This window comes from Schistocerca cancellata, chromosome 1 (assembly GCF_023864275.1).
Source record: "Schistocerca cancellata isolate TAMUIC-IGC-003103 chromosome 1, iqSchCanc2.1, whole genome shotgun sequence".
NCBI classification, from domain to species: Eukaryota; Metazoa; Arthropoda; class Insecta; order Orthoptera; family Acrididae; genus Schistocerca; species Schistocerca cancellata.
In genome coordinates this window covers 215,791,638-215,806,480 of record NC_064626.1, presented here as the reverse complement: position 1 = coordinate 215,806,480, position 14,843 = coordinate 215,791,638, and the positions used below count along the sequence as shown (strand labels likewise).

At 44.2% G+C, this 14,843-nt stretch overlaps 1 protein-coding gene across 3 annotated transcripts in view; it reads right to left on the bottom strand.

Moving 5' to 3' along the window:
• Window positions 1-14,843, bottom strand: part of LOC126169222 (titin homolog) — a 220,317-nt gene that overhangs the window by 123,372 nt on the left and 82,102 nt on the right. For all 3 annotated transcript variants that reach the window (XM_049920623.1, XM_049920624.1, XM_049920625.1), the window contains exon 3: window positions 1,768-1,947. In XM_049920623.1, the coding sequence (XP_049776580.1) occupies window positions 1,768-1,947 (180 nt within the window). The remainder of the gene's footprint in view (window positions 1-1,767; window positions 1,948-14,843) is intronic.

Here is a 14,843-nt window from a genome sequence, read left to right as displayed (position 1 = left end):
CAGGTACAGAACATAGCCTACCACAACTTTCGGGAAAAAATTCCATCCAAATCAGGAAAATCAAAGTTCGAAGCAGTGGATTAATTATCAATCGTGAATCCGATGCTATCGATCTTTGAGTATGCAGGTCGATCCATCGATGAGAATAGTGTCACAAGCTGCACATACGAACAAATTTCTCCGCATTTATGGAGAGAAGGTGGGCAATGTGTGTGACAGTGCGACTGTAATGTGCTAGTTTGCAATTCGCAAAAGTTTTCGAACATCGATCATATTTCACGAATGTCCCAACGGAACCGAACCCAGCCCGACTCATAGAACACTGGTAGCCCAGGGGCGCGAAACGTGTTGCAGTTTTCACAAAATTTACTTGCGACCAAGATCACGCGTACCAACCAGAAAAAAATGCCGTACATTCGTAGCTACCACTACAGCTATCTACCATTTCGTCAATGTATATATTTTTGTTATATTCTTGAACTGACTGGCAATGTTTGGGTAGCCATGTTTCCGATTGTTCTTAATCATAAATTCAAAAATTGGGACTAAGAAGGCATTTTGTGCGGATTTTGACAAAAAACGATTCGATATTATAACGATACGATTTATAAATCCCGATACAGTTATCAGACTCCAGACAGTGCGATCTGAAGGCTCCTGCGGTTGTGAATGTTCCAGATAATAAATGAAGGTCATCCAACACAGGATCAATATTGAGCGCACTGATTAACGATTTTTCATGCATGAAAATATTGTCCAAGATAGTGCCTTGAGAATGACAGGGAGAGCACCGGACCGGACGAAATATAGGTGGTTGTCGAAAACGCCAGACAGCTTCATTCCTACTAGTTATTTGAACGTTTTATATGCCGGGAGAAACTCCAGTTTCAGTGTTATGGAAACCTGGAAAATTGTGGTAAGGTCTTATGGGAGTAAACTGCTTAGGTCATCGGTCCCTAAACTTACGCACTACTTAAGCGAACTTAAATTAACTTACGCTAAGGCCAACACACACACACACACCGAGGGAGGACTCGAACCTCTGACGGGACAGTGTTATGTCTATCGGGCAATTTTATACGGTGCAACTCTCATATGTTTACAACTGAAAAATATAAGAAACTAGCGACTCCTTCCACTTCGCACGGGTAGCAGCAAGTATCTATGACTTGTGTGGCTTATCGTAATAAATTACACGCATAAACTTCCGTCTTGAATCACTTTATCTATTAGCGAAAGCCGTATCGAAATTCCTCAGTAGTTCCTGAGATTGGCCGCCACATACAGACAGAAAAACGCAACGGTAGACTTTAATTTACAATATGCGTAGGTGATACAGTTGAAATAATATGTCCACAATATCTGCTGATTTTTCTTCAGTGCAACTATAGTCACTGAAACCAACCAACTGGACCTGCTTTAGAGCAAAATTTTACTCCACTGGTTAACTGATTTTTTGTGTACATTTACTGCTCTGTAGAAGAACATGTACACGCCCGTTTGTTGTATGTTAAGGCTTTCTAGAATCACTATCATTGCAATTTATTTACTGGAGCTGAGCACTAGTAATATTATTAGAACTAATAATATTATTAGAACTAGCTCTCACTAAAGTGCGACGTACACCTGAAAAGACCCGTTTTGCAACAGGCAACTCAGGCACAGATCGACATTGTGAGAGACCTAGAGACGGATGTTCTATTAACAGTCAAATATAAACCAATTCCTTCGTGTAATAGTGAAGAAAAGTTAGGCCACAGACGTTACCTCTGTCAGTCGCTTTCTTGACGAGCTCATCGAAGTCATCCATAGTCCCGAACACGGGGTCGATCTGTTTGTAGTCCGACACGTCATAGCCAGCGTCCACCATCGGCGACTTGTAGATGGGACTCAGCCATATCGCATCGACTCCCAGATCGATCAGATAACTTAGCTTTTCGGTAACACCTGGAACAAAATTTTAATTTTATTGCCACTTTAAGAAACGTGCACGAAGCATAGGAAAGTACCTACTGCCCCTTAGAAAATACGTATGACCGTCATGCATGCAGCCATTTGTGATAGATGATTAGAAGTAAGCGAAAATATTTAACATACCAGAAAAGCGTGCTTTTAATAACACGAAACAGTAAATACAGGTCTTCAAATGGAACGACATATTTTGTATATGTTCTAGCAAGTATTTGTCCAGTTACTTACTTCCGGTAGGGCCAGTTGTTGAACAACTTGAACAATGTCGAAATTATTAAGGTGAAGCAACTAACCATTACTGAAAAATAGTATTAAGAACAGGAATAGATTATTCTCTGAAATAGCTGCATATGAGAAAAGCGTCTGACAGTTTTCATTTCACTTCTAAAACCAAAGTTCCATTACAGGAATCAAGGCGTTTCTACTGCATTCTGGTGTAACTCCACTATATGGAATGAAATTGAAACTAAGACTTCTGTTAGGGAATAGTATTTATGCATAGTGTTCACTAGTGCACTATAAGTACTGATGCACGTTAACACACATATAAAACAAAGTTTTCCATCACCTAGGTTCCAAGAGTTCCAGAACCTGTACAGGAAATTGGAATAGAAATCAACATAAACATCATTTCCGCCCTTTTCATTGCTCATGAAAACACACATTGCATATTGTACCACCATACAGCGAGACCTTCAGAGGTGGTGATCCAGATTGCTGTACACACCAGTACCTCTAATACCCAGTAGCACGTCCTCTTGCATTGATGCATGCCTGTATTCGTCATGGCATACTATCCACAAGTTCATCAAGGCACTTCAGATTGTCCCACTCCTCGACGGCCATTTCGCGTAGATCCCTGAGAGTGGTTGGTGGGTCACGTCGTCCATAAACAGCCTTTTTCAATCTATCTCAGGTATGTTCGATAGGGTTCATATCTGGAGAATATGCTGGGCACTCTAGTCGAGCGATGTCGTTATCCTGAAGGAAGTAATTCACAAGATGTGCACGATGGGGCTCGAATTGTCGTCCATGAAGACGAATGCCTCGCCATTATGCTGCCGATATGGTTGCACTATCGGTAGGAGGATGGCATTCACGTATCGTTCAGCCGTTACGGCGCCTTCCATGACCACCAGCGGCGTACGTCGGCCCCACAAAATCCACCCCAAAACAGCAGGAAACTTCCACCTTGCAGCACTCGCTGGACAATGTGTCTAGGGCGTTCAGCCTGACGGAGTTGTCTCCAAGCACGGCTCCGACGATTGTCCGGTTGAAGGCAAATGCGACACTAATCGGCGAAGACAAAGTGATGCCAATCCTAGCGGTTCATTCGGCATGTCGTTGGGCCCATCTGTACCGTGCTGCATGGTGTCGTGGTTGCAAAGATGGATCTCGCCATGGACGTCGGGAGTGAAGTTGCGCATCATGCAACCTATTGCCCACAGTTTGAGTCATAACATGACGTGTTGTGGCTGCACGAAAGCATTATTCAACATGGTGGCGTTGCTGTTAGGGTTCCTCCGAGCCATAATCCGTAGGTAGCGGTCATCCAACGCAGTAGTAGCTCTTGCGCGGCCTGATAGAGGCATGTCATCGACAGCTCCTGTCTCTCTGTATCTCCTCCATGTCCAAACAACATCGCTTCGGTTCACTCCGAGACGCCTGGACACTTCTGATGTTGAGAGCCCTTCTTGGTACAAAGTAACAATGCGGACGCGATCGAACCGCGATATTGACCGTCTAAGCATGGTTCAACTACAGATAACACGAACCATGAACGTCCTTCCTAGTGGAACGACTGGAACTGATCGGCTTTCGGATCCTCTCCGTGTAATAGGCACTGCTCATGCATGGTTGTTTACATCTTTGGGCGGGTTTAGTGACATCTCTGAACAGTCTAAGGGACTGTGTGATACAATATCCACAGTCAACGTCTATCTTCAGGAGTTTTGGGAACCGGGGTATGCAAAACTTTTTTTGGTGTATGTATATACGTTGATTTTGCTAAATGGGAACAAACTGCAGTAAATGATTCCCGAGAGGATAAGGAACATGAAAGGTCATATGGGTGTATTGCGCGAAATGCACGTGAGGTGGGCATAAAAGCAATGTGAGAATGACTACTTTATCGACACCAGACATGTGGCAAGAATGGGATAAGCCAGACTACGGTGTGGAACTTTCTCCACAAGTGCCACTTACAACACGTGCAGGACTTCTTACCTACGGCCATGTCTCCGTGGCGACGGTTTTGTATTTGGTTCGTCGCACCAGTCACCACTGTGCTTGGATTTCTGTCACCCCACCTACACTCGAATACAAAACAGTTACACAGAAATTGGATGATTTAGTCCAGCGAAAGAGCTTGACAAGCTCAGCAAGTCAATAATGTTTCAGTCCACCGCTGGCCCTTATGCAAGCAGTTATGCGGCTTGACATCGATTGTTAGAGTTGTTGGATGTCTTCCTGAGTGATATCGTGCCATATTGAGTCAATTGGTGCGTCACATCGTCATGTTGGAAAGCCCCGTCCATAACGCTCCAAACGTTCTCAATTAGGGAAGGATCCAGCTACCTTGCTGTCCATGGTAGGTTTGGCAAGCACGAAGACTAGCAGTAGAATTATTCGCCGTGAGCTGGTTGGCATAATCTTGCTGTAATGTATGCACAGGATGGCTTGCCATGAAGGGCAACATAATGGGGCGTAGAATATCGTCCATGCACTGATGTGCTATAAGGGTGCAGCAGATGCCAACCATATAGGTCCTACTTCTCGTGGGTGACAGTCAGCCTGACATCTCATCTACGTTCGGCGCATTTACAGATACGTCTTCGACCTGGAATGTCACTAACGGGAGTCTTCAATGATAGTCCCCGCTTGGAAATGCAGGTCGACAACCAGGAGTGATGGTCTAGGGCGCCATTTCATTTCATAGCAGGATCCCTTTGGTTAAATGCTATGCCCTGTTTTGTTGTCTTTCATCGCAAGCAACCCTGAGGTTACATTTCAGCTGGATAATGCCTACGATTTGTCTTCGTGCTTGCCAAACCATACCTTGGCCAGCGAGGTCGTCGAATCCCTGTCCAACTGAGAACATTTGGAGCATTATGCGCAGAGCCGTTAAACTAGCTCAGGATTGAGAAGGTCTGAAGCGCCAGTTGGACAGAACATGGCACGATATCCCTCAGGAGGACCTCCAACATTTCTGCCAGTCGGTGCAAAGCCGTATAACTGCTTGTAGGAATGGACCAACTCCTGAAGGCTTTCTCAGTTTGTGAAGCTCTTCGTCTTGGATAGATCATCCACTTTTTCTGAAATTGTAAAAAATTTGTTTGTCTCTACATGTATATCACATCTACTGATTTCTGTCCCATTCAGATAAGTGCACTTGTGTGTTTGAGAGAATTAACAGATGAGGCTATCTTTACAATGGGTGGCATCGGTAACTTTTGCAACATTCAACTATAGGCTACTGAGGTCATCCATGTTGTCGAAAGTGCGAACCATCAGCACAGGTTCAGTCTCGAGATGTGGGCGAATTCCTTCGTGGAACCCGTCATCCGTCCGCAACGTCTCACATGCGTGGCATATCTGTACTTCCCCGCGATTGACCCTCCCTTCCTTGCTGGAAGATGTGCCCTTTGAGGTGCGAAGGTAATGTGGCTACGACATGATGGTGCTCCAACTCATTGTCCTCTTGGGAGTGGAACTCAAAAATTAGTCGATACATAATATTCCCACTTGCTGGTGTGTTCTCATGTGTGATTCCAGTTACTGGAACCTCCAATGTGAAAGGTCTTTTACCTCCACCCTCAATTGGCATTTCCACCCTCATGCCATATGAACATTTTTGCTTCTTATCCTCTCAGGTATCATTTACTGCTATTTGTTGCCATTTAATGACCCTGTACAACTTTTATGTAATAATCAAACTTGTACTAAACCTAATGATTAATTCTACAACGTTAAATTTCACTCTGTAATGTTTCTGAAATTCACGTATACCAGAGTGCAACGCACAGTGCTTAAGCTCTGAACGACTTCACTTATTGCCTTCTTTGTATTCAATCGATTTCTTTACATGGCTATATTAAACAACTCAACTCTCTTTTTGGTAGAACAAAAGCAAGTATTAATTATCCTCTTGTCAGCTTCACTGTTTTATAGTTCCACGAAGAAATGTAAAAACTGGTTGCCTATAAAAAAAACTTATAAAAAGCTAAATGCATGAGTAGAGCTAAAAAATAATATGTTCATTAATATGAACACCAATCATGTACACATATCCTGACTAGTACCACATCATTTTGATAAAAGAATCGTTCAAATAATCTATAGTAAATGTACCTAACTAACTGGCACAGTCCTTGGTATGTGATGTCTTCTGTGAAGTAGGATGCGCGCAATAAATGAAGGGTTTCCAAATATCAAGCAAGTGACACTTCATGTTCACAGCACATAAGAACAATTGAGCACTGGAATGCGAGAGGGAGCTAATCCACACAGACATGGAAATGAGGTGTTTTGAGATTTATTGCGATTCAGAGATAATCCGAAACATTTCGTTGTATGGTGGAAGAATAAAAGAGGATAATGATCATTCATATATTATGGGATAATAAATATATAAATATCTAAATATGTCAACAACTAATTTTTTAACAATTTGTGGGTTGGTTCCCTCTCGCATTCTAGCACACAGTTATTCAACATAATGTAGATCCTGATGGATACAACTGAAAATGAGGCCCTGCTGATCTAGTACGAATATGGCGAAGTCAAGATTCTGCCGTGACTTGGGTCGTGACGACGTTGTGACACAGATCGTGACAATACTCCGTCGTAACGTAGATCGGGATGGTAACTGCGCCGGGCTCGGTGGCCGAGCGGTTCTAGGCGCTTAGTCTGGAACCGTGCGACTGCTACGGTCGCAGGTTCGAATCCAGCCTCGGGCATGGATGTGTGTGGTGTCCTTAGGTTAGTTAGGTTTAAGCAGTTATAAGTTCTAGGGGACTGATGACCTTAGATGTTTAGTCCCATAGTCCTCAGACCCATTTGAACCATGTTTTTTTTTAATGGTAACTGCTAGGTACGCGTCCACAGAGAAGAATGCCAGTTTTGGGGACACCGAATCTCGAGAAGACTGTGAGAGTGATGTCTGGCGGTTCAGTGCGTTTGTTGTTGCATATCGTTCGTGGATGACCATTGAAGCACGGAGTCCGCTCCGCCTGCTAGTAGAACAGAATAGGAAATGACTAGCCATGGTGCAAGGTATGCTCCGCCACGCACCATACGGTGGCTTGCGGAGAATTTATCTAGATGTAGATTCGGAACACCAGCGTTGGATGGCAGGCGACGGCAGGCGGATAGTGTGTATGATAGGCTACAAGCAGCGGCTAGCATGAGCCCTGTGCGTGGACGTAAGCGTGAGCTAAATAGGCAGCAGGCCGAAAGATACCTGTGCGGTGTGTGGTGAACACGTGACCCACGCATGTAACCTAGCACCGCAGTTACGGCGCAGCGGTCGCTGGTGGATTCGCTGCCTGTGGGCGATGATGGCGCTTCTGTTGAAACCTGCTGGAAGTTGGCTTGTCAACAGGTGTGCTTGCACCGGGTGGTTCTAATCAAAATACAGCTACTTACAGAGGCCCAATGTGGACTGTGATTATCATATGGCAGCTGAACTTGGTAGATATTCTAATGCGTTAACGCGGGCCCGATTTAAGCTGGAAAAACATTAGTTCCAATTTTGGTCACCAGGTGCAAATCTGGCGCTGTGAATGCCCAAAAGGAATATAGACATGTTCCCATGCATAATGGATTAGCAATGGGACACGGGCAGAAAAGGTCAAACTAGTGAGAAAGGTAGAATGTTGATTTTATTACTAACCGCCGCTTTCACGATATGAGAACCAGAGACGTCGACAAGATGCTCCATCCGTAAAATGACGTGAGCAACGGTGGAATTTGAGCAACGTGTTCCAGTACACTAGTCTTCAGATCAGGTGGAGACCGAAACTGTCCCCGGTAAACGTGTTCTTTTAAGACATCCCCAGAGCGAAAAGCCACATGGATGCAAATCAGGTGATCTGACAGGCCATGAGTTTGGAAAACCTGCGGAGGTAACACATTCGCGGAAAGTTGCATTAAGCGACATGAGGTGCTCTCTCTTCTTGTATGGAAACAGTCGTTTCTACACAGTTGCGCTCTTCCGAAGTAGCAATCAGATGCCGTACAAGGAGGTGTCGATAATCTCAGACTTCACGATCCACTCGACACGGAGTTTGGGTGCATTCTCTTCAAACAAGAAAGGACCGAGAGTAAAGGTGCTTGTGAGTGCACACCACACAGTAATATAAGGCGACTGCAATTGCTCTGCGTGCACAATACGCTGTTTTTAACAGTACACTCATTTCGGCAGTTCTGTGTATTCACTGCACCCTCTAGTGCAAAATGTGCCACGTCACTCCAAAGAATACCGCCCGGTCACATGTCATCAACTTCGATCTGTGCGAGAAACCATAAAACTTCCCGTATTGTCGCAATGGGATGGACAATTCTCGTGACACTGCAAGAACATTAGCACTACGTGCGATACTTGCTGCATGATCAGTTAAAGCAACAGCAACCTCATCAGTAACTTCCACCAGCATAGAACACCTTGCTCTTGCAGGTTCAACACCAATCTCACCTTTAACGACATAGGACATTTCAGTGGGCGACACTCTCTCAAAGCAGCACTGTAACTGCTGCTGTTCTCGAAAAAGAGTATCATTAGCAGCGTGCTGTTCTCGAAAAAGAGTATCATTAGCAGCGTGCTGTCTCTCTTCTCGATACCCATATCGTTCACTCACGTTACCTTTTGTCAAATGAGTGTTGGATATCATACCGTCATGTAAACAGCGTGTAATGCTATATTTGTACCTGGTGGCCAAAATTGGAACTAATAATTTTTTTCCGGCGTAGACCGGTTGGGCATTAATGTATCTACATCCATACTCCGCAAGCCACCTGATGGTGTGTGGCGGAGGGTACCTTGAGTACCTCTAACGGTTCTCCTTTCTATTCCAGTTTCGTATTGTTCGTGGAAAGAGAGATTGTCGGTATGCCTCTGTGTTGGCTCCAATCTCTCTGATTTTATCCTCATGCTCTCTCCGCGAGATATACGTAGGAGGGAGTAATATACTGCTTGACTCTTCGGTGAAGGTATATTCTCGAAACTTCAACAAAAGCCCATACCGAGCTACTGAGCGTCTCTCTTGCAGAGCCTTACACTGGAGTTTATCTATCATCTGCGTAACGCTTTCGCTATTACTAAATGATCCTGTAGCGAAGCGCGCTGCTCTCCGTTGGATTTTCTCTATCTCTTCTATCACCTCTATCTGGTACGGATCCCACACCGGAGCGCAGTATTCAAGCAGTGGACGAACAAGCGTACTGTAACCTACTTCCTTTGTTTTCGGACTGCATTTCCTTAGGATTCTTCCAATGAATCTCAGTCTGGTATGTGCTTTACCGAAGATTAATTTTACATGGCCATTCCCTTTTAAATCACTCCTGATGCCTATTCCCAGATAATTCGTGGAATTAACTTCTTCCAGTTGCTGACCTGCTGTATTGTACCTAAATAGTAAAGGATCTTTCTTTCTATGTATTCGCAGCACATTACACTTGTCTACACTGAGATTCTATTGTCATTCCCTGCACCATGCGTCAATTCGTTGCAGATCCTCCTGCATTTCAGTACAATTGTCCATAGTTACAACCTCTCGATATACTACAGCAGCATCCGCAAAAAGCCTCAGTTAACTTCCGACGTTATTCACTAGGTCATTTATATATATTGTGAATAGCAACGGTCCTACGACACTCCCCTGCGGCACACCTGAAGTCACTCTTACTTCGGAAGCATTAGCGTATCTACGATGCTTTCCCATATGATAATTATAGCCCACACTGCACATCCTTGAATAGCTACACTTTAATCATTTATAACCACCCGGTATCTGTCGGCTGTACTATTGACAAACCGGCGGTTTGCTAGCAGTACTTAAAGCGTATTATATACTTATATGGATATGGTGTCTGTTCTTTCGGACATGTCCGAAAGAGCAGACACCATATCCATATAAGTATATAGTTCTGGCAACACCAGCCATGACCTCCTTCATCTGTGCGGATCTACACATATTCCCCGAACTCTTACGGAACTTGGTAAGAATGTCTTCCACGAGTAATGAGTGTGTTGGGCTTGGACACTACAAATGTAGTGTGTGGACATACAAGGTGAGAATGTGGGTCTCGCGGGAGGCGTACGCGAGATAGTCCCTGCAGTGACGCTATCCTCTTGGCCCTCGGTGGCTCCGATGGATAGAGCGTTTGCCATATAAGCAGGAGATCCCGGTTTCGAGTTCTGGTCGGAGCTCACATTTTCACCTGTCCCCGTTGTTATATATCAACGTCCGTTAGCAGCTGAAGGTACTAATATAATTCTAATTTCGTTAAAGCGTACTGTCTCTAGTGGATGAGGGCCTGGAGTAAGACTACTTGCTGATCACCGCCCCGGTAGCTGAGTGGTCATCGTGACAGACTGTCAATCCTAAGGGCCCGGGTTCGATTCCCGGCTGGAACGGAGATTTTCTCCGCTCAGGGACTGGGTGTTGTCTTGTCCTAATCATCATCATTTCATCCCCATCGACGCGCAGGTCGCCGAAGTGGCGTCAAATCGAAAGACCTGCACCAGGCGAACGGTCTACCCGACGGGAGGCCCTAGCCACACGAATTTCCATTTAGTCGGATTCTGCCTGAGGCAGACATGCCCGCATATGGCTGGATATGCAGCGGTCTCAGCCCTCTTCTAACTTATGAAATGAATTATCCATCCACTAGTAAGGGGACCTACAGTTTGATGTGGACTCACTCCGAACCGTGATACAAGCCGCTTTTCTCCAAAAGCTTCTGAACAGAGGACGTTCTCTTCGGTAGCGTGTATACGGTGTGTTAGCGTCATGATTTCCGTTCTGTCTCCTCTGTCTTTATTACCTTACCACATTCTACAATTTCTCACTAAATACTTACACTCAGAATACTATAGGAAGGTTTAGCAAGGACACCAGACAATCTGAAAAGCTAAGAACACTGCTACAATTACGGCTGCTCTAGAGGCCTTTATCCAACACTGGCTACAAAATTTCTGTTGTTGATTATGATGGTGGTGTTGATAATGATCTATCCCTCGAATTTCCACCCTACTATTTCATTTTATATTATTTCGGACTGTCGCCCCTGCAACTACTGAAAAGGCTGATACAACTCTCTCTGGCCTCTCTGTAGTTACCTCTCCGTTGTGCGGAACACATATCTTGCTTACAATATGGATTACCGCAAAACACAAAATATTTTTCTTTCCGTTTGCCAAATGGACGCCGGCCGCTGTGGCCGAGCGGTTCTAGGCGCTTCAGTCCGCAACCACTCTGCTGCTATGGTCGCAGGTCGAATCCTGCCTCGGGCATAGCTGTGCGTGATGTCCTTAGGTTAGTTAGGTTTAGGTAGTTCTAAGTCTAGGGGACTGATGACCTCAGATGTCAAGTCCGATAGTGCTCAGAGCCATTTGAACCATTTGAATTTGACTGATGACCTCAGATGTTAAGTCCCATAGTGCTTAGAGCCATTTTTTTTTTTGGGGCCAAATGGACATGCGTCATAGTCAGTAGAATTATGTCATTCTCTGAGTGTGAAAGAAAAACACTCGATGTTTTGTAGAAATTGTGTTTTAAATATCATATTTAATTTCCTAATACGGATAAAAAGGATAACAATAGCTCAAAAATTCAACAGGTTAATTATTTCATAATAATAGAGTTCACTAAATATCGTTTCTAGCTCTTGAAACTGTTATTCTAACATTCAATTATTTTATCTGTACAGAAACCAGATGGTAGTTATGAGTCGTAGGGTATAAAAGGGAAATGGCTGAGAGTGAGTCAGACAGGATTTTAGCCTATTCGCAATCTTATTCAATCAGTACATTGAGCAAGATATGCAAGAGTTGGAAAGGCAGGTGCCTCATGCTATGATATTGGCCGAGACGTCTTCACGTTACCTATTCGGACCTTTTTTTTTAAGGGTACGTGAATGTAAATCTTCATTTGATTTGGAGAAGTTTCAAACACCTCAGCTCGAAAACAAGGAAATCTTGTATCATCCATGATTGCAACAAGACGGAGCTCCAGCAAACTTTGCTTTTCAGGTGCGTTGAGTTCATCTACATCTACATCTACCTCATACTCCGCAAGCCACCTAATGGTGTGTGGTGGAGGGTACTTTCGGTACCACTATCTGATCCCTCCAGCCCTGTTCCACTAGCGAATAGTGCGTGGGAAGATTGACTGTCGGTAATCCTCTGTAGTGGCTCTAATTTCTCGAATTTTCCCCTCGTGGTCAATACGCGAGATGTATGTGGGGGGGGGGGGGGGGAGTAATATGTTGTCTGACTCCTCCTGCAATGTGCTATCCGGAAATTTCAGTAGTAAATGTCTCCATGATGCACAACGCCTCTCTTGTAACGTCTGATAGTGGAGTTTGTTTAGTATCCCCGTAACGCTCACTCGCCAGCTAAACGATCTCGTGACGAAACGCGCCGCTCTTCGTTGGATCTGCTCTACTTCCTCTATCAGTCCTTCCTGATAGGGATCCCAGATAGATGAACAATACTCAAGAATCGGGCAAATAAGCGCCTTATAAGCTACTTCCTTCGTGGGTGAGTTACATTTCCTTAAGATTTTTCCGATGAATCTGTGTCTTGTGTCAGCTTTTCCCACTACCTGTTTTATACGGTCATTCCACTTAAGGTCGCTCTGGATAGTTACGCCTAGATAATTTACGGCAGATACTGTCTCCACCTGTTTGTCATCAGTAGTGTAGCTGTACAGTAGTGGACTCCTTTTCCTATGTTACATTTATTTACATTCAGAACAGCTGCCAGAGTCGGCACCATTCATCAATTCTCTGCAGGTCGTTCTGCAAATTGTTACTATCTTCTGGCGTTACTACTTTGGTATACACAACTGCATCATCTGAGAACAGCCTTAAAGACCGTCGGACGCTTTCTACTAAATCATTTATATATTTATTGTGAACAGCAACTTCTATGTGGTACTCCGGGTATTAGAATTACATCTGTGTATTTAGTTCCGTTAAGAGCGGCAGGTTGGGTGCTATCTGCAAGAAAGTCTTGAATCCAATCGCAGGTCTGCTCCTATACTCCGTAAGCTGGTATTTTCTTCATTAATGGGCAGTGCAGGACAGGGCAAATGCCTTACTGAAATCAATCCGTTGTCCACTGCGCTGTGGATCTCATTTAGGAACAGAGCGAGCTGAGTTTCGCAGGATCTCTGTTTGCGGAATCCATGTTGATTTTTATAGAGGAGCTGTTCATTTTCCAAGAACTTCATTATTCTTTAGCATAAAACATGTTCCATAATTTTACAATAGATTGACGTCAACGATATAGGTCTATAATTGTGTAGATTTGTCTTGCGGCCTTCCTTAAAAACGGGAATGACCTGCGCTTTTTTCCAGTCGTTAGGTACCTTCCGTTGCTCAAGCGATCTACGATAAATTACTGCTAGAAAGGAGAGCAAGTTCTTTCGCATAATCCTTATAGAATCATATAGGTACCTCACCTGGTCCTGAAGCCTTTCTACTACTAAGCGATTGTAGCTGCTTTTCAATTCCGCCATCGGTTATCTCAGTATCTGACATTTCGACGTTTGCACGACGATTGAAAGGAGGGACACCGTTACGATCTTCCGGACGACCGAATTCAGTATTTCGGCTTTCTCTCTGTTATATTCCGTTTCGGAGCCGGTGTGGTCACTGAGGGAATGAATAGATGATTTTGACCCACTTACTGATTTTACATACGACCAAAATCTATTACGGTTTTTACTCAGCTCGGTTGACTACGTCTTACTTTCGAAATCATTGAAGGCTTTCCTCATTGCTCTCTTTAAGCTCGTTTTCAATTCGTTAAGACTTTGTCAGCCGTTCATTGATTAACAATTTCCAGTTCTGTGGACTGGGCCTGATTCATCAACGTCTCCAGCACCACTGAAGCGGCCATAACGAGACACAGACATTACCACGCCAGAGAACACATTGTGGGAAATAATTAAGTCCCATGTGGCTCAACAACGGTACAAAACTAATGAAGAATTGCATAATTTCTGACATGCTCCACATTATGTCAAAGATGGCATAGATCTCTGTGCAAGGCACCCTGACGTACATACATATCCACTGGATATGTGCACTTCTTGACAACTGCTACGCAACAAAGACATTTTTGGTCAGGAGTAATCACAGGTTATGATGGACGACACGAAACATTGTACACACATAACAAAGGTGGAGTAGTATATTTATAATGAAAACTTGTGCACATCTCACTCATGAGGAAGCAGCTAACAGACAACAGACATAAATATCGTTCATGCTTTGACACAGGTCACACTCGCAACATAAAGGCATATATGGGACTCTCAGAAATGTATACGGCATCCTCGAGCACTAAAGCTTTTTTTTGCTCCTGTTTTTCATGCTGACTACCAAACTATTTAAGAGTCCTTGGGGGATATGGTCTCACTCCTCTCTCAAGGCGGTTTTCATTTCTTTGACGATTCGGGGAGGGAGTGTTCGCCAGTAGCATTCCAGACAGGCTGTATAAGGTATACGTCCGGGGAGTACTTTGGCCATTTCATACATTCAATACCTTCACTTTCCAGCTTTTCGCACGCCTCAGCAGTCCTGTCTGAGTTGGCATTGTCGCACCCCGAAACAGATGGACATGATCCAGAATAATCTTGCTG